The 20,557-nt window shown below is 46.0% G+C and overlaps 1 protein-coding gene across 4 annotated transcripts in view; it reads left to right on the forward strand.

Annotated features, from left to right (window-relative positions):
- Positions 1-20,557, forward strand: part of FEZ1 (fasciculation and elongation protein zeta 1) — a 46,639-nt gene that overhangs the window by 15,394 nt on the left and 10,688 nt on the right. The window contains exons 3-6 of one of the 4 annotated variants that reach the window (XM_035140193.3): positions 2,556-2,655; positions 13,430-13,516; positions 17,763-17,931; positions 19,575-19,598. In XM_035140193.3, coding sequence (XP_034996084.3) covers positions 2,556-2,655; positions 13,430-13,516; positions 17,763-17,931; positions 19,575-19,598 — 380 coding nt within the window. The remainder of the gene's footprint in view (positions 1-2,555; positions 2,656-13,429; positions 13,517-17,762; positions 17,932-19,574; positions 19,599-20,557) is intronic. The other 3 variants (XM_035140194.3, XM_035140196.3, XM_035140197.3) reach the window with 3 other exon arrangements.

Genomic DNA, 20,557 nt, shown 5'->3' on the forward strand with positions numbered 1-20,557 from the left:
AGAAGGCCCATTCTTGTGTTGCCACCCTCCAGACCTCTTAAGGAGGAGGCACACGAAGAAGGGCCTCATAAGATGATCTCAGGGTCTGGATAGGTTCATAGGGAAAGAGGCAGTCCTTGAGGTATTGTAGTCCTGAGCTGTTTATAAATACCATCAAGATAACCACTTGTGCATAGAAATGACACAGTTATGAGTTATCAGTGGTGAGCTCGCCACATCATCTAGACCAGGCATCCCCAAACTGCGGCCCTCCAGATGTTTTGGCCTACAACTCCCATGATTCCTAGCTAGCAGGACCAGTGGTCAGGGAAGATGGGAATTGTAGTCCAAAACATCTGGAGGGCCGAAGATTGGGGATGCCTGATCTAGACCAATGTTCTTCACCCTTGTGCCCCCAGATATTGTTGGATTACAACTCCCATCACCCCTAATAACTGGCTAAACTGTGTGAGGATGAGGGGAGTCATAGTTCAACAACATATGGTTGAAAAACTCAGATCTAGACAGAATAGCCTAGAGGATAAATTCTCGTGATCAAGTTGTATTTAAGGTTGGGGTCAGCATACCCCCCTTGTGTGTGTGTGGTGTTATATGGGCCCTGCTGCCATGCCCAGACTGGTCCTAAATGTTACTTTGCCCATGTATGCATGATCAAAGTAGTCATCCTATAGAAACAAACATGGCAGCCGCTGGGCTGTTTCACTGCAAACAAGTCATGTGGCGGCAGCAGGGGTGTGAGAAGCAGAGGTGGCAAAGGCCAGGTAACAATCAGGAACATCTGAACGTTGGAGAGACCAAGGCCCAAGCATCCGGTTTTGGATTGATTTGCAGCAGGTGACACTCAGGTTTATCAGAAGCCTTTTCCCACAAGCCATCTGCTTTGGGGATGCCGCCAAACAATCACACACTGAATGGTCTAGTGGTGGGAGATGCCACTGGGGAACAATTCAGATACAAGAATGATGGATGCAAGCTTGGGCTGAGTGCTCCTAAGAGCTTTAGCAGGGTGCAAATTGACAGGGTTTGGGGCAGAAGGTGTTTCCCTATCATCAATTGCTTGACAATTTCAACTGGAGATGCCAGGGATTGAATTTGTCATTTGACAGGAAAAGCATGCATTCATGTACTGAGTTATAGTCCCTCCCCTTGAGGGTAGAAGCTTAGAGACGCTCTGCTTGCTCTCAACCTTTGATGGGCATTTTCTCACTTGGAGTTATCTGTGGTTCTGCAATTCCTGAGCTGCCTTACTGCCTTCTTTGGGAGATCAGGCATCAAACCAGAATATGCCAAGATTTCTCTGCTTCAATTCTCATGTCAGTTAAAACAAGAATCATAGTGACTGGTCTGCTGGTACTGTTACGAAAACTTATTGTTTACTCTTTTGGAATGGCAGGGTTAATCTGAATAGAGTGTTTGGAAGCAAACATTTTAATGATTGCAACCAATTGGCTGCATCTAAAGAACCTCATTATGCTCACAGTTTGCTTAGTTGCAAAATATGAAGGTTCTGTAGCTGATCTACGGCTGCTTCTTGTCTTGTGCTAGTGGAAGAAAGTTGTTAGATTTAGTTTTGTTTTTCTCACACAATGCTCTTGCATGAGGTGTGAAACAGGGATGTGCAGAGTTGAATCTTGTTTGATCTAGAACCCAAAATTCCACCAGGCAGAGCCAAGTACAAAAGACATGCGGTTAGAATTAAGGAACTGGGTGTCCCTGAGGAAATGATGAGCCTAGAAATTTGCTTTCATTACCAGAACTGAGCTCAGGCTTTCACACCAAAGTCTACTTCTGATTACCTGAACTTTTGTCATTTCAATAGCCTAATTTAGCCATTTTGGGCACTATGTATGGTTCGTTTGTTGACCATTCATCCAATTTTTTTGCGGGAAGGTTAGACGAGGCTAGCTATTTAAAGAGCATTCATTCTCACTTGTTTGCAGGGAGATTAGATGATATTGTGTCAAAGCAGGTGTTAGACTAGTTTTGAGTGCATTTTCCTGATCTCAAAAAGTCCAAAATTAGGGGGAAGTCGGTTTGTTGTGCAAGAACTTCCAGTCTGTTCCAATTGTGCAACCAAAAATAGCAGGAGTCTCTGACCTTTGCTAATATGCTGCAAACCTCCCAGAGACATGCCAGTAGATCCCAGTCTACCTTCTGCCCATTGCTGGGGCAAAAGGACCCTTCTATAAATGGAAGACGCTTTTTGCAATCAGAAGGGCACCTTTTTGATCATAGGCTGAATATTTTTCACGTTAAAACTGAATTAGAACCCCCTCCTGTCATTTAATGTTTTTGGACTCGATCTCAGCAAAGTGGACCTAGAATTCAGCTCAGCTCAGCTACAGCACTGTGTTCACCTTGGACATCGTAGGCGGCTTAGAGGTTGTTTGTGACTGGGGCCATTCAGCTGAACTGGATCTGGCAGCTTTGTGGCTGTTATTTTCCTCCTTCTCTCTTTTGAACGCTGCCCACAGAGCAAATTGCTCCGAGGGGTGCACCCCTGTTGTCAAGGCAGCTTTCCTCCATTAACAACCTCTTGCTTTCTCTCTCTCCAGGGTCTGGGATGCTCTTACAGACAATTACATCCCATCCATCACCGAAGACTGGAGGGATCCTAACATCGAGGTGCTAAACGGCAATGTCTCCGACACAGAGGTACTTCCTTTCCCATCCATGAATCATAAGATGAAATAATCGTTGGCAAGCTTGGGCAGAAATACGCTGTGGGGGGACAGTGGTTAAGCAGCTGCATGAGTGCACGCAAAACAAAAATTACAGCTGGCTGCCATTCCAGGAAGCAGGAGTAATCGAATGTGAGAACGAAGCTCTTGTCGGGTAGCTGAACAGATCTCTCAGCAATCCTTGAATTGGGGTCACCGTCCTTTGGTAATGGAAAGGCATGTATAATGAGGGGAAACAGTGAATGAAACAGCTTGATATGTGTGTGTCAAGGGAGGCATTGTCCTCTAGGCTGTTGTTCGCTCCGAGATTGACATTGGCGATGTTTGTACCGCCTTCTACCCCTGACACGTTCGGAACAATAGCTTGCCAGCCTTCAGGACAATGGTGACTGTGATGGCTAAAAGAATACACACATCACAGAGCAAAGGATCGTCTGGGTCCTTGTGCATCTGCAGTGCCCTTTTGGAGTGTTGTTGAAAGACTAGAGGGAGGAGGCTCTCGGGTTAGACCACTTGGAAGCAGTGAGGTCCTCTGTTGCCTTTTCCTTCCAATAAAACCTATTGAATGGGAGAACGAGGGGGGCAGGTTAGGATTTTGCCTGATGAATATGTCAGAAATAGGATTCACTATAAGGATCTGGTCTATATAGAGCTAGAGCATTCCGAGATAAGGAACACCCTATTGTCTTCTCAGCTTGTGATTTTTTGAAATGAAGGACAAACCTTTAACTCTCCAGTGCAGGGGTAGGCAACCTAAGGCCTGGGGGCCAGATGTGGCCCAATCGCCTTCTCAATCCGGCCCGTGGACGGTCCAGGAATCAGCGTGTTTTTACATGAGTAGAACGTGTGCTTTTATTTAAAGTGCATCTCTGGGTTATTTGTGGGGCATAGGTATTCATTCAACCCCCCACCCCCAAATATAGTCCGGCCCACCACATGGTCTGAGTGACGGTGGACCGGCCCATGGCTGAAAAAGATTGCTGACCCCTGCTCCAGTGGATAGGAAACTCTGGAGACTGGCAGGACATCATATGTTGGTTTGGGATGAGACTAAAGAGGAGAATTCATAGTGATGATGAAAACTGTGGAGTCTGGGAGACTCCAAGGGGGTTAGTGGATTTTGAAAGACCCTTGCATTCTTAAAGTATAATCTGGTGACAATTTTCTTGGTATTGGGAGCATCTGGTAAGTCTAATACGGATTTGGTCTGGGGGAATTCAAAGAGGCAGGAACTCGTAGAAACCCACATCTTAAAATTAGCAATGGCAATATCTGACAATATTTAAGTTAGAAATTTTAAAATATTGAAGCCTGTATTTAGTTTCTACTATGCATCAAAGACTTTTGTCATTTCAGGGACAGAGCTTGTGTGTTTTCATCTCACCACTTCTGTAATTTTTGAAACCCAAAGGCTGTTTGCAACCTAGAAAAGAAGAAAACAGAATCGAAGGGAAGGGAAAACATATTTTAAACGCAGCTCTTGGAAATCCACACTCCGTATTTAGAGTCTTATATATAATTCACTGAATATGGTGCGATTCACTCCCCCCCCCCAAGCTGCAGTTAAATTAGACCTGCAGCTTTCAAAAGGCAGCTCACAGCATTGGGAGCATTTTTCAGCTCTCTTTTTAGTGCATCTGTAGGAGTTTTCAAAGAACACGAGGTGGGGGTGGGTGGGGGGTGAGGACATCTTCACTATTGTTGTGTCTAACATGTTTGCATGCCACTCCCCCAGCAGCCACACATTTGGCATTAGTGTGAGGAGGTTCTGCATGCAGACTTTCACCAAGCTTTCCCACGTGACTGGGATCCCTGATTGGCAAGCATTGCTGCTCATATGGAGAAGCTCCATGGGTTTATATTTATATGCTGTGTGATTGTTGTAAAATCCCTTTGTGGTTTACAGGGAATATTCATTCAATGATAATTAAAAATCAACATGAAAAAGACAAAAAAGACATCTACGTGTCAGGGATAGACTTGCCAAAACAAAAGTAATTTAAGAAGGCACCGGAAAGAATACTGTACAGTGAAGGTGTTTGCCTGATGTCAATAGGCAGGTGTAGGTGTTGCCACACCAAAAGATTGTTTTATTACAAATGCGGCTTGTGTAGAAGTGCTTAACTGGGTTCAGGCGGGGCAAAACGATTCTGCAGGTAAACAAGTCCCAAGTCGTTTAGGGCTTTATATACCAATAATAAGACATTGAACTTGGCCTGGTAACTGGTTGGCCATCAGTGCGGATCTCTGAGCAGGGGTGGAATCTGCTGACAGAATCTCACTCCTATCAGCAACCATGCAGCTGCATTCCTCACAGACCACAGCTTCCGGATCAAGCACAAGGGAGTGCAGTGCCGTAATCCAGTATTGAAGAATCCAGTATTCAAATGTTGAATATGGTGGGTGGGACGGTCAGCAGACAGGTAAATGGGCAGTGGGGGCAGGACTAGTTGGTGCATACCAGGGGCGGAGCTACCTGCCCTGGCATTCGAAATGGTGCAGGGGCAGGAATAGCCGGCCTGTGGGGGTGGGGCTAGCCACCTGCACGGCGAGCATAGGAGGGGTGCCACTAGGCGCCCATGGCAGCATCGTCCCTAGCGGCCCACCACCCACGCAGCAAGAGTCCGGGGACGGCGAGTGTCCAGGGGCGCTGTGAGTGTGGATAGGGGTGGGGGTGGCGCAGTGATGTCACCCATCCTCACGGCTGACACCTGGTGTGCACCGCACCCCCGTACCCGCCTTCCTCTGCCAGTGGTGCAAACTTGCTCCGGGTCCACGTGTTTTGCTGCAAGGTGCTTTCTTCCCTGCTTCAAGTGGGGAAAGGAAATGCCCCGTGGTCCGCCTCTTTGTTGCCACCTCCTGCACCTCCTGCTGCTGGGAAAGAAAGTGTCCCTCACTCTAAGTGTCCAAGAATAAATATAATTTAGTTGTGTAGCTGGAGCCATTACCACAAAAGAAAAAAAAAAGTGCCTGAGATAGAAGCAGTGCAACCTCTACTTGTCTCAGGAAAGTAGCAGTAGGACATCCAGGGAGGGAAGGGGGGAATGGCAAGGGCTGGCAATAATGGAGCACCAAACAGTGACACCTAGAAGCGATAGGTTCGCTGATAGGTGACGTTTGGATGTTCACTAAAAACAAGAGTTCAAAGCATTATCACAATGCAGAGAGCCTCTTTTTAATGTTTGTCTGTCTTCAGCCTCAGAAAAAAAACTTAGGAAAGCATTGCAATCAGTGTTTATATCTCTGCCACCCCTGCATTTTTTAAAAAAGTGTTGCTGGATGCATTCTATATTCCCCCTAAGACACCTGGTCAGCTGTGTGACCCCAAACACACACTTCAAAGATAATGGGGAATTCACTTTAGGAAAGGAGTTGTCCCCACCGGCTCTTGCAAACACAAGTTATCTCTAGTCTTTCTAACCCTAACTGATACAGTCAGCATCAGGCATGAATGGGCACCTGCCATGGCCTTTGCATCAATTGTCAAGCCCCGGCATCCTTTAGCCTTGCAGATTCTTCCCTTGCTGCCACTGCCTGTTCACCCGCCTCTCTTGCAGAGACCAGGAGCAAGGAGAAGCAGCAGCAGCAGACTCCACTCTCCTGCCTCTTGCTGGGCCTGGTGAAAGAGAGAAAGGGAATGGACAGGGTGAGGCCTCACTCAGGGCACCTGTTCTCCAACAGGGCAAGAGTACAGCCAAGGGAGCTCAGGAGCAATAGCTGGGAGGCAGCCACCATTGCCTCCCGCAGCTCCTGCCACCTAAGGCAGTTGCATCACCAGAGTGATCCAGGGACCACCGTCTGAATCTGAATGTGGTGGAATAACTGTCAGGATGCTGCCAGCGGCTCCCGGCTGGTTGCGCAGGAAAGTATAAAGACAAGGAAAAGTTTCTTACCGTCCTTTTTTATTTCAATATTTACAGAGAGAGGCTCTGTAGAACCCAGCCTCTGGGATAATGGCGTTGTCCCGAGTGAATCTGCACCCCCATCTCTCCCACTTCCTCATTCACCATTCTCATCATCTCCTCTACGGGTGCTGCTACCTGCCCTATGTCTTTGAGCTCTTTGCTCTCCTACTTTTAAGACTTGTTGGGTTTGGGGAGATGGAGGGTCTGGAATGCTTTCTAATGACAACGTGTCCGCCTGGTGTTGCTCTGGCTCTCCCATGATTTCCCAGCTTCCCTTTTCATCTGCCTCTGAGCTGTGACCTCCCTTGAACTCCTGTTGTAAATCTATACTATCTTCCTCTTCCTCCTCCCTGGAAGGGTCAGGGTGGGGAGGGGGTCTCCACCATTCCTCCTCTGCCTAAAGGTAAAGGGACCCCTGACCATTAGGTCCAGTCGTGACCGACTCTGGGGTTGCGCGCTCATCTCGCATTATTGGCCGAGGGAGCCGGCGTATAGCTTCCAGGTCATGTGGCCAGCATGACAAAGCCGTTTCTGGCAAACCAGAGCAGCACATGGAAACGCCGTTTACCTTCCTGCTGTAGCGGTTCCTATTTATCTACTTGCATTTTTGACGTGCTTTCGAACTGCTAGGTTGGCAGGAGCAGGGACCGAGCAACGGGAGCTCACTCTGTCACAGGGATTCGAACCGCCGACCTTCTGATCAGCAAGCCCTAGGCTCTGTGGTTTAACCACAGCGCCACCTGGGTCCCTCCCCCTATGCCTAGTCCCTGACAATAACCAGCCACAGGGTTGGGTGTGTCATGTGCATCCCAGCTGAAATTAAAGAAAGGAATTGTTTCACTTTTATACCTTCCTGCACCAAGCGTCCTGTTTTAGGTGGGGTGGCCCTGCTTTCTCTGAAGGCATCCCAGGCTCTGCCTTCATCCCAGGGCACCCCTGATCTCGTGCGGTGGGTGAGCAAGGGTGAGGAGCAGTGGGTGGGTGGGGGCACAAGAAAAATGGCAGGACGGGTGGAGGGGCCAAGTGGGTAAGGGTGAGAGAAGTGGTGGGGCAGCTATGGAGAGCGGAGACCGCAGAAGTGGGAGGGTGATGTCCCCACTTTGTCCTCCCGAAATGTTGCAGGATACGGCATGTGCATGTTGGCTTTGTAGGCTGACGCATGGAGAATTGCAGCTTCCACCATGAGCTCTGCAATTCTGCTCAGTCAACAATATCTTATTAGGCCTTATATTATTAATGGGTTTACTGGAGGGAAGGGCTAATTTAATCGAGCCAGGAAGCATGAACAACAGATGGCCAGAGAGATGTTATTTTCAGCGGGCAGTGGAAGCCTGTAGGAGATCTAGCATTCCCCCCAGCAGCATACAGGTTTTTTTTAGGAGGCTCTTGACAGCCATCATGACTGTCCTCTCTGATGTTCAGAGCTTCAAGCAGTGTCTTAAAGAAGGAGAAGAGAACAGTTTGTCATTGGTGTTCTGAAGTTGACCCCTGTCAAGTCGACACCTCAATTGATTTTCTTTTTTTGGCTGAGGATTATTTGGATGAATTCGAGCCGTAAACTGAACTACCAGTAGCAAAGCGACAAACGTGATCTGGAATTAGTTCCTTCCTTTCTTTTCTTTTCCTTCTGATACTTTTAATGAGGCATCACTCAGGTGGCAACTTGATGTTGCAATCTGGAATTTAGAAGAGAATAGTTTCTTTTAAAAAAAAGCTCCGATGATGCATTTGGCACAACGTCTGTTCTCGTTTGGGCCCTTGGATTGCCTCCAGGCGTTGAGGGGTTCTTGCTAATCTACTAGTAGGGTTTCCCCGGTGAAAGATGAGAGGGACGCAGTCCTAAACAAACCTCGAATAACCTTTGCTGGGATGCAGTTTCTTCTTCCTGCACCGCCTTGTATTGTAGCCAGAACTCGCTGACCTTGAAAGCCGCTGAACAGGCACAATCACTCCTTTGCTCAGGACCAAAGAATAAATTAAAATAGCTTTGTATTTCATCCAGGAATGGTTTTTTTTGGAGAAGAGCTTTTTTTTTAAAAAAAATGAAATAGCAGTCTTTTAAAATCAATGGAAACCATTCCAGAGTTTAGAAAAGACAAGGATTGTGTACACAACATACATTTGAAGCACAGGAATCCTGGGGTCTATCGTCTACCCACCACAGAGCTACAATTCCCAGCACCATTAACAAATTACGGTTCCCAGGTTTCTTTGGGGTGGGTGGGGAAGCAATGCACTTTAAATGTATGGAGCCATAGAGAGAAACCCCTTTACCTCATGGTCACGTATCAGGGCTATTCATTTGTAAATGGACGAGTCTCAAGTGAATGTGCAATTGCTTCTCAAAGCTGATTCAGATGGTGAACATTAGGGGTGAAGCACAGGGGCAGAGCACATGAAGAAACTTCCAGCTTCATAGAATCATGGAACTGTAGAGCTGGAAAGGACCAAGAAGGCTATGTAGTCCAACCCCCTGCAATGTAGGAATCTTTTGCCCACCGTGGGCCTCGAATGCATGACCCTGAGATTCAGTGCCCCATGCTCACCTGGCATCTCTGGGTGAGGCTAAAAAAGGCTCCTGAAACCATGGAGAGCCTTGGCTTTTCAGTGTACAGCCATACCTCAATTTAAGTACGCTTCGGTTTGAGTACTTTCAGTTTAAGTACTCTGCGGACCCGTCTGGAACGGATTAATCCACTTTCCATTACTTTCAATGGGAAAGTTCGCTTCAGGTTAAGTACGCTTCAGGTTAAGTACAGACTTCCGGAACCAATTGTGTACTTAAACCGAGGTACCACTGTATAGCAATGGTGAAAAACCTGTGGTTCCTCAGACTCTCTCCCCTCCTAGTTCTTTTATTTGTGGAGATATAATAATAATAATAATAATAATAATAATAATAATAATAATAATAATAATAATAAATTTATTTATACCCCGCCCTTCCCGGTCCAGAAACCAGGCTCAGGGTGGCTAACAACAAATATAAAACATTGATTAAAAACGACTTAAAAACAGCTTAAAAACAACATAAAGTACAACATAAATGCAGGATTGTCAGGGCTAACTGGCCAAGTTAGTCCTGCTAAGGCCAGCAAGGAGACCAGGGAAATATTTACTTGTGGAGACCCAGAAAGATTTCTTCATAGAAAAAGGGAAGGGAAAATGGAATGGAGGACCAGGCTAAGTTGAAGGCCAGGTGGAATAACTCTGTCTTACAGGCCCTGCGGAAGGAGATCAAGTCCTGCAGGGCCCTAGTCTCATGGGACAGAGCATTCCACCAGGTTGGTGCCATCACTGAAAAGGCCCTGGCCCTGCTGGAGGATAATCTGCCTTCTTTGGGGCCCGGGACCCTTAGGCTGTTATTTTCTGCGGACCTTAGGGTCCTCTGCGGGACATACCAGGAGAGGCGGTCCCGTAAGTACGAGGGTCCTAGGCCGCGTGTTTCCACTCAGCAGTTCACTGGAGTTTCAGAGACCAGCGTTCAAATTCCCACTCAACTATGAAGCTTATTGGGTGACTTTGGGCCAGTTACTGTCCCTCAGCCTGGTCTACCTCACAGGGATGTTGTGAGGGGAGAATACCACCTTGACCTGCTAGGAGGAAAGGTGGGATAGAAATATAATAAAAGATATTAAATAGATAAAAGCTTTGTGCGGTATTCACACAGTGCCATTCTCGTCTAAATGCTGTCCAGCATTTAAATGCTTCCCAATATTATTTTGCCATTGTCTAGAGCTGTTGTTGTTTTCAGTCTGCAAATGATACACAATTGATAATGGTCCCCCTTGCTCACATTTACATTGCTTTTCCTTTGCACTGAAATGAAAGGGGTGGCATAACAGAATGGCAATGTCATTCTGCCTAATGAATTACGCCATTTCACCACAGCAGACAGCAAGACAAATAACGGAGTTTTTTTGATGGAAGACGACCTGCGGTGGAATGGAAACAGTGCAATGAATACAGGGCAGAATGGAAAAACGGTCCCTTCTTGCATCCCTAGTGATGAATAACATACACAGAGACACTGGCAGAAACAGTAAATCTGGATAAAATGGGGGAAATAGGGGTGACATTTTGATGTTGTGCGAAAAACATGCCTGCATAAAGAGCACTGAGTACACAACAAAGCACCCATAACGAAGTGTTCCTAAGGAAAAAAGGGTCTGCAAGTAAAGCAGGTGCATGTCAAGTATTGTGGCCTCTGCGCATGGGGCACATTTGTAAGAATTAGTAGTGACTTCTGGAAAGTGGATTGCAAGGCTCTCGTCTGCCTTGTTCCACAAGCTCTGCAGCAGCTACCTCTTCCAGCGCTGTAGTGGGTGTTATGCAATCTCAGCTTCAGGAAGCGGGTGATGTCAGCCCGGGCAGCGATTCAGTCAAATAAACTGCTGGAGCCAGTGAAACAGTGAGGCCAGAAAATATCGATCGCCTTCCTAAATAAGAATCAAACAGGAAGGGAGGACTTCCTGGCTTTTTGGAATGGCCCTTGTAAGCTAAAGGCTGAGTGTGAATCGCTAGGTAACCAGAACTGGTCCCTTCAGAGAAAAGCTCTGGCTTTAGCATGAGCATTGTTTTTAAATTTCCTGTAAAATAATTCAATTCTGAAGAGGCTGGCTTTAAGTAATCAAATCAGAATGGCCCTTCTAATGCAGCATCCTGTTTTTATAGTGGCCAACCAGTTGCCTGTGGGAAACCCACGCAAGCAAGACCCAAGCACAAGAGCCCTCTCCCCTCTTGCATTTTCCAGCAACTGGTATTCAAAAGCATTATTATCGCCTCCTACCGTGGAGGCAGGGCAGAGCTACCTTGGCTTCTAGCCATTGATAACCTTATTCCCCATGAGTTTCTGGTTCCAGTTGCTGTTTTAAGCTTCACAATGCCCCTGATGTAGGGCCACTTTATGGGAAGTTAGAATGGCAGCTAGACAAACAGGAAGAGACCTGGTGAATCAGACTAAAAACTCATTTGATAATGAGTTTCTGGCTGGCCCAGATACCTATGGCAAGACCACAAGGAGGTCATTATTGCAATAAAAATTGTCAGGGCCATATTTAGGTTTGATGAGGCCCTAAGCTATTGAAGGTAATGGGGCCCTTTCAGGGCCGTCTCGAGCAGGTCGGGTGCCTTGGCGCTGAGGCGCGGAGATCGCTCCGGCGCCCCCGCCCTCGCAGCGCGCAGCATGGCTTCCGCGCGGCTTCCCCGCACAGTGCCCCCCCTGCCGGCCCGGCGCCCTGGCGCCCTGCGCCACCGGGACTGCACCTAGAGCCGGGCCTGGGCTCTTTATATGTCCAGCTGTCCTTTGCCAACAACAAATTGTCACTGTTTTTTGTGTTGAATATATGCTATATGGTAATTTATGGACCAGTAGGTATCAAAAGCCATTTGCACATGACAAAATATGTATTTTATCAAAGTAATTGTTGAACTGAAATACAATTAAGAAGAAGTATATTAACAGTGAAATAATTATTAAGCTCCAACTTAAAATGATTGGGGGCCCATTACTTACATCATACGGTAGGAGCCTTCACAACACAAAACACTGTTCCTGTATGTAGGTTTTATTTTATTTGTTTTTTATCTTATATTTTGGAAATGTACATCCGGTTTTTTCCCCTTTACATTTTTGGGGCCCCCCCAAGAGAGTGGGGCCCTAAGCTATAGCTTGTTTAGCTTATACATAAATCCGGCAGGGGTAGGGGCCCAGTACCAGAAGTCGGCCAATGGCTCAGATCTGAAAAGAAGTCTTCTCCCTCTTTGCACCAATTCATAGAATTATACAATCTTAGAGTTGGAAGGGACCCTGAGGGTCATCTAGTCCAACCCCCTGCAATGCAGGAATCTCACCTAAAGCATCCATGACAGGTGGCCACCTGTCATTTGGAGCCAATCAGAGTGAAAGGAGGTGAGTCGGTCATTGAGGATTGGCTCCTGGAGAAGGAAGAACACAAATGAGTTGTTGCTTTGTATGCTCCAGAGTTAAGAATTTAGGCACACTGAAAACACAAGGTGCTTCCATTTCAGGAGAACGATGTGCACCTAAAAAAATTGATCGAGCTGAAAGGCAACACATGGAGATCTGCATTGATCGGTGCAACGCATCCCTAATTATTGTTACTGTATAATTAGATTATTGTCCAATCTTAGAAGGTTGCATAATCTTAGGAGGAGGCCTGGCTGTGGCTATTGTGAAGGGACCTTGCACTTGTGAATTTGCCAGTACACTCCTGGCTGTGTGAAGAAGACACAGCCAAATAAAATTTAATGGTGGAGGGAGAGCAGAATTGGTGGTGTCCCGGCTGGGTCTCCCTGGGCTCTGGAAGCTGCCCGGAAGTGCCAAGCGGTAGCGCTGACCCCGAAAAGAAACATGCCTGAGCAACACTTCATATTGATGCTTCTTGCCAGATATTTCAGTGCTATTGCAGAGCATATAGCCTTTGCTTGCCGGATGTCATTATCTCCTCTCTAGGCTTCTCCTCTGAGCTCTTGTTTTAGGGAATGATCAACACTTTCCTCTCCCATATATTTGGGGAAGAGGAGGAAACAAAACAAGTACGCATGTTGCATGGAGGGGGATCTTGGGGGGATTTTAATGAAACAGGCAGACCCTTTGAAACTGCTTCTGAGAACTTTTGTTTTCTATTTTTTATAAAGCAAAAAAAAAAGCAGAAAGAATACCTGCATGGTCCATTTAGGAAATATTAGCCTAAGGACCAAATAATAATAATAATAATAATAATAATAATAATAATAATAATAATAATAATAAACCTAAATGGGGACCGCCCATACCTGCTACTGAATCAGCATGCGGTTTGGGTTTTCTTCCCCCTTCAGATCCACGAGAAGGAAGAGGAGGAGCTTAACGAGAAGAGTGAAAATGACTCTGGTATTAACGAGGACCCTCTACTCACAGCAGATCAGGTACACAATCTTCCCTTGGCCTTTCCTGTGTAAAAGATGGGAAATTCTAAGGCACCTTCCTGCCGCCCACTCTGCAAAACATGCTCAGCCTTTTCCGGAGAGCAGTTTTTGCCCTTTGTGCAACCCGCTTTCTTTCCCGGCTCAGCAAATCTGCCTTGAGAAATTGCTCACAACCGTAGCTGGAGAGCAGATGGAGATTTATGGGCACCTCGAATGCTTTTCAGATGTCAGCTTTGCCATGCACCCCCCTACATCGGCTGCAGAGCAAACAGAAAACATGTACAGAGTTGTCACCACACGGCTAACCTGTTTGTCCCCAGACCATCTAACAGCTGTCCAAGATTTCAGAATGCCATCTCTTCATGGAGGTTCTGGGAATTGACCCTGAGACCACCTGCCTGCAAAACAGATGCTGTTCCTCTGAGCCACAACCCTTCTGTATGTGGCATGAGAGAGCATTGCCTTTGCCTCAGGCGGCAAAATGTCTCGGGTCATCAGTCCCCAAAGCAGGCAATGGAACATTTTTTAAAAAACAAAAACAAAGGGAAATTCCACCCTGCGACTCTTCCCAGGAAGCACTGGCTCCTAAAACGCTGAGAATGCTTTCTGCTGAAACTGGCCAGTGGTTTTCAACACCATCCCTTTCTCTCATCCCTCACTCATCAAAGTTTTTGGAGGAAAAGTTCCTCCGAAAAAATCTTTAGATCTCATATCTTCCGCCTGTGGCCTGGGGGGGGGGGGGGAACTGGAATATGGAGAATGAGAGAGAGCATGTGTGAATTAGCATGTGGGTAGAAACAGCTTCAGCCGCTTGTTGACGCAACATTGCTATAGGATAAAAGGACCATCTGAACAGCTTCTAAAAAATAAACATGGACCTGATTGTAGTGTAACTGTTTCAGTGTATCTGAAGAAGTGTGCATGCACACGAAAGCTCATACCAAAATAAAAACTTAGTTGGTCTTTAAGGTGCCACTGAAGGAATTTTTTTACTGTGTTGTTGGGTATTTTTTGCCGGGGCATAAATGCGACAATTGAAGTAAATGCACAAAAAATGGCTTCTGTCTTTTTTGGGAATGCGTGAATGACACAATCACTACCTCTTTTGTCAGCTAACTTGGAAGCTAATGAGGGGTATGCCATCACCCCTCAGGAGCAGAGCGCATCCTTTGTGTGCAAAAGGTCCCATGTTCAAATCACGGTGTTTCCAGGTAGGGCTTGGAAAAACCCTTCTCTGAGACCCTGGCTAGCTGCTGCCAGTTACTGTAAACCAGGGATGGAGAGCCTGGGGTCATCCAGATGTGGCTGAACTACAACTCCCATCAGTTTCGACTATTGGCCATGAAGTCTGGGCCATGTAGCCACATTTGGAGGATCACAATTGTTTTTTAAAAAAGAAGTTTAATCGGTGACCGATCTTTGCTATTCTTCTTGCTACCAAGTTCTGTCTTGGGAAGCCTCTAAATGCTTTCAGCATGCAGAGCTGAAGATCCTTGAAGCAGGAGGAGATGGGAAGGGACTCTCTCTGTCTGAGACCCCGGAATATCACTGCCAGTCAGAGTTGGCAATACTAGATTAGATAGACAAATAGTTTAATCTCATATAAGGCAGCATCCTTTATTGCTAACAAACCTCTAAAGCGTCTTACCCACCCCCTCTTAGAGTCATGGGCTACTGATAGATGTTTTATTTACTAAATTTCTATATCACCCTTCATTCAAGGATCACAGGGTGGTTTACAATATAAAGACACAAAAATACACAACATAGTAAGATTTAGAGTTGGTGCTCATGCTGAACAACACTAGCTGTTAAATTTCACACTGCCTTTCCCCCACAGAATCCATATACTGTGGTTCAGTGGGATTCTTGCTTTTGTCTCCAGGGTCTGAGGAGTGAGTGAGTCGGTCATTAATATCAGGAGCTTATTCCATACTGAGCGGCTTTCTGCTGCACCTGAGAATTTCTGTTCGTTACCATGGCAATGATACTCTATTTATTGAGCGGCTGCGATGACCCACTGTTCCAAGCTGTGTTTTCTGCAAGGAATGCAGGAGACTTATTTACTTTTGAAAGATGGCGGCCTTGATAAGGAAAAAAACACACACAAAACAAATGATTGATGGAGGAGAGCTTTGTTTCTTTTCCATGGAAGGCATCCCAACTCTTAAATTTGTTTTAGGAAGGACAATGCTGTTAACAGTTTCAAAATATTTGAAGAAGAAGGGCCGTAGCGTGTTTCCCCCTAAAGTCTGGTTGTAATCCCTGTTAGGTCAACCTTGGCATCCAGCCACCAGACACGTAGGTGTCAAGAGACACCCCCTAGGAACAAATAGGAAGTGCATTGGGAATTGGCAGGAAGCCAAGTAATGGCTGCTTACTGGAAAACTTCCAAACCATTTGATAGATAGCAATGGTGTAGTAATGTTTGGGAGAGACTATGTGTTATGTACTGAGCTGAATCATAGAACATTAGGATCCAGAATCAGCAGTCTGATTGGTCCGCAGGAGCCACCCAATCCAACTCCAGGTGAAAGTGAATCCGCAACCTGATTGGCCTGCAGGAGCAGCCAATCAGGTTGCTGGCAGAAGTCAATCCACAAACTGATTGGCCCACAGGTGTAGCCCTGAAGTAGCCAATCACGCAAAGCCCATTGTGTAAATAATGTATATAAGCAGATGGTTTTGGGAAAAGGGCATTCTTCTCTTCTTCTCCTTAATGACTAAGAGCTGAATAAACAGCATGAAATTCACTCTCGACTCCGAGTATATTTCACTATGCCTAACAAAACTGCACATCATAAAAGAAGGAACAAGGGCAAGCACCCAATACAGTCTGCATTATACATTTCAAGCACTAGGATACTGCTTTAAAGAGGCATGGCTTCCCACAAGGAATCCTGGGAAGTGTAGATTGTTAAAGGCACTGAGAGTTGTTAGGAGACCCCTATGCTCCACTTCTCAGAGTGGTTTCACACTCAATCCCTCTTCCCAGGGAAGCAGAAAGGTGAACACAATAACCACCCATGTGTGGGTAATGATTTTTGTGCAAATAGTTATCTCATCACGTCAAAGCATGGTTCTTGTTTTAAAATATCGGCAGCACTCAGTGCTCATCAAGGATATTGCATATTTCCTAAAGTCTATTGGGATGACTTGTATCTAGCTCGTCTCTGTAAGGATTTGTGGTCTGGAGGGAAGCCGGAGTGGAAAGGCCAACAAAGAGGACCTCAGACAAAGGATCCAGGCTAGAAGAGGGCCTGGAGTAGAACCCCATTGGTCCCTTGTGTCACCTGATTTCTCTTGACTCGGTAGCTGCAATACCACCTTCTGGATGCTTGAAATGGTGCCACTGCAGCACACCAGAGGGCAGCCTATCAGCAAGCGGCTGCAAGGATGGGGGCGGGGGCTGATTGAGTTGTTGTCCAACCACATCTGGAGGCAACCAGGTTGGCAAAGGCTGATGTGGAGCGCTAGGTTCCTCCCTGGCTCAGTACCCAAATACACCTTGCAGTCTGCTCCTTAATAGTGACTTTGCTTTTAGAATTGTGTACTATGTCTTAACATATTTGGGTTATTTTGGGACGACTGGATTGTCCCTAAGGATGTCCATGATTCCCAGATTCTCTTGGGCACTCTCTCATTTTTCCTCCATGGTTCTCACTCCATTTTATGAGGTAGGGCATGTTATGTTGAGAGATAAATGTGACTGAAAGTGAGCCAAAGACAATTTCAATTTTTTTTATAAAAAAGATATTTTCCATCTTTAAGTTTGTAAACTTATAAAGTGTAGAAGACCTTGAGTGTTTTGAGCAGGAAGGTGGCATAAAAGTGTAGCAGATAAATGTGTCTGAACACGGTTTTTTCATTTATTGTATCTGCGTGTGTTCACGCTGTGACCTAGTTGGTTTAGTTTTCATCAACAGTATTTAAAGTGCCTTGATAAAAAAGAGCTGAATGGTTCCCATAAGGTACAGTACATTTGCCTAAACTATCCAAAAGGTACACAGAAGAAAATGTATTTTTGCCAAGAGATTTAAACATCAGCTAACATTCCATTTTGTCTTGGAAGAAAATAAAGAAAACACAGCATTTCCATAATAAAATTTAATGTCTTTCTTTCTTTCTTTCTTTCTTTCTTTCTTTCTTTCTTTCTTTCTTTCTTTCTTTCTTTCTTTCTTTCTTTCTTTCTTTCTTTCTTCACAGAAGCCAAACATAATTCTTAAGCAGTTAGTTCTTTTTGCAGGTGATTGAAGAAATCGAGGAGATGATGGAGAATTCACCAGACCCTGAAGAGGAAGAAGATATTTTGGAGGAAGATGATGGTGGAGAGACCAGCAGCCAGGCCGACTCTGTCCTTCTACAAGAGATGCAGGCGCTGACACAGACCCTGAACAACAACTGGTCCTATGAAGGTGAGGACATTTAGGTCTGAGCTATGAGGTCAAGGGAGGAAGATCTGCTGCTTTCTTAGGGACAAACTACATGGCATATTAGGGATGCGGGTGGTGCTGTGGGTTAAACCACAGAGCCTAGGCCTTGCCGATCAGAAGGTCAGTGGTTCGAATCCCTATGATGGGGTGAGCTCCTGTTGCTCAGTCCCAGCTCCTGCCAACCTAGCAGTTCAAAAGCACATCAAAGTGCAAGTAGATAAATAGGTACCACTACAGCGGGAAGGTAAACACCGTTTTCGTGTGCTGCTCTGGTTCTCCAGAAGCGGCTTTGTCATGCTGGCCACATGACCTGGAAGCTGTACGCCGGCTCCCTTGGCCAATAACGCGAGATGAGCGCCGCAACCCCAGAGTCGGTCACGACTGGACCTAATGGTCCTTTACCTTACATGGCATATTAGCTACTAATCTGTACCTTTAGGTCTAGGGTTTCTTTACACAAATCCCCACTTTTAACACTTTACCCACAAAAATGGTTCCATATGATACACCATAAAAGCATTCTTTAACCACTTTAAACATTCATGGCTTCCTTCAATGAATACTGGGAACTGCAGTTAAGGGTGCTGATCTTATAGACCTACAACTCCCAGCACCTTTAACGAACTACAGCTTCTACGACTCTTAACGTGGTAAAAGAGTGCTTTCAACGTATGTTGCACCTGTGACCTCCATGAGGCATCTACAGGAGATCAGATCATAGGCCCCCAACATCCCCAACATTAGGAAGAACTTCCTGACAGTAAGAGCTGTTCGACAGTGGAATTTGCTGCCAAGGAGTGTGGTAGAGTCTCCTTCTTTGGAGGTCTTTAAGCGGAGGCTTGACAGCCATCTGTCAGGAATGCTTTGATGGTGTTTCCTGCTTGGCAGGGGGTTGGATTGGATGGCTCTTGTGGTCTCTTCCAACTCTATGATTCTATGATCTTGTCTCCTTTGACCTTAAGACTGCCTCCAAGTCTCCACTGGTGTTCCACTCACAGCGCAGACCTTTGAAGAGGAACATAGGAAACTGCCCGGTTGGTATAGTCAGACCTGTAGTTTGTCTGGTCCAGTATTTCTGTGCTGGCAGCAGCTCTCTGGGGTTTCAGGCAGGGAGACATTTCCATCCCTACCTAGCGATGCCAGCGATCAAACCTGGGAGCTCCAGAAGGTGAAGCAGATGCTCTCTACTGCTGAGCTGTAACTGTCTTCCCCTTGAGTGACAGTGGGGCCAGGTGCAGCCAGAGCCAGTGATAGGTAGAGCCAACTAATTCTGGTTTTGTCCCCACCTCCCTTCCTCCCAAGTTCTTCAAGGGCAACAAGGAGGAGGAAGCTGAAAACCAACACCACGCCCCGACTGGTTGTAAGTGCTTGGAGGGGCAGTGTCCCCTTCTCCCCAATGGACCAGCCTTCACTGCAGTGAGCAACACTCAATAATGCATTCTACTGATCTGGATGCTAATTCTCCCCCCCCCCCCGTTCTCTGCAAACTGGTGGGGTGTCTCATGACAGCTCCGTTCCGGTGGAATATAGCAGAACTGCATACAAGTGACGATGTGTTTCTTTTTAGCACGAGCTAAAAATGTCCAGTTTATGCTATGCTTTAACACTGGTTTATTTATTTGTAGGCTACCCCATCTTTAGAGCCTGGGGTGAGTTACAGTTTTTCAAAACAAGCAATAAAGCAAACGAAAATGGGCACAAAATGCCCTGCCCAGTACATAAAACCACATGCCAAAGCACCCAAGCTTCACCCTGGATGCTAAAAGCCCAGCTAATTAAAAACGACAAAGAAGAAAATGTGTTGCAATGATTCTGAAAGAGGTCTTGCCTTGGATTGCTTTGCTCAGTGAGGGAGGCAAGCACATGTTTTTAAAGGATGTGCAGTAGGTTTGTGGAAGGGAGCCTAGCCACTAACTCATCTCCCAGGATACATAAGCACATTTTTAAAAACATGCTCCTTTCCCTTTTCTCATGTAGATGGTTTGAGTGGGTTCATTGCATGTGCATGCTCCAAACACACAATATAATTTCCAGATTTGGACAGATTTGGTACCTGTTTTCTGTTGCGGTGGGCAACAGTGGCGCCCTGGAGCTGCTATTCAGGGCTTTGTAAATTAATATAAGGTTTGCTGAAGGACGAGAAATCTTTAGGGGGGGGAAGAAACCCTCATGGGGTGGGGAACCCCCAAAACAGTCCAACGTGGCCTGAGCATGTTCAGTGGGCATGGAATGTGGATTGACTGATAGGGTGGGGTAGAGACAGAAAACCAGGTTTGGGGGGGGGGATGGAATGGCTGGCTGGCTCCCTTCAGCACTGAACAAAAGCACTCTGCACACCCGGCAATGTTTTGTTGCAGACACATGTTTTATTCTAAATTAGGGTAAAACCAGCTTCAGAATACCACCCTGCATAGGGCTGCAATGTATAATGGATTGGTTCAAGTCATCTATTCCAAAAGCTTTTAAGCAACTGAAAAAGGAGCCTCCAATTCATCATGCCGCATGTTTTGGGGTTGCTTTTTTATTATTAAAAAAAGAGCATTTTTAAAACGTAAGTTGTTACAAAAACTCCAGATGGCAAGCATGGTGTTGCTTTTCCGCTTGGTTG

Source organism: Zootoca vivipara, chromosome 14 (genome assembly GCF_965207765.1).
Source record: "Zootoca vivipara chromosome 14, rZooViv2.hap1.1, whole genome shotgun sequence".
In the NCBI taxonomy this organism is placed as follows: domain Eukaryota; kingdom Metazoa; phylum Chordata; class Lepidosauria; order Squamata; family Lacertidae; genus Zootoca; species Zootoca vivipara.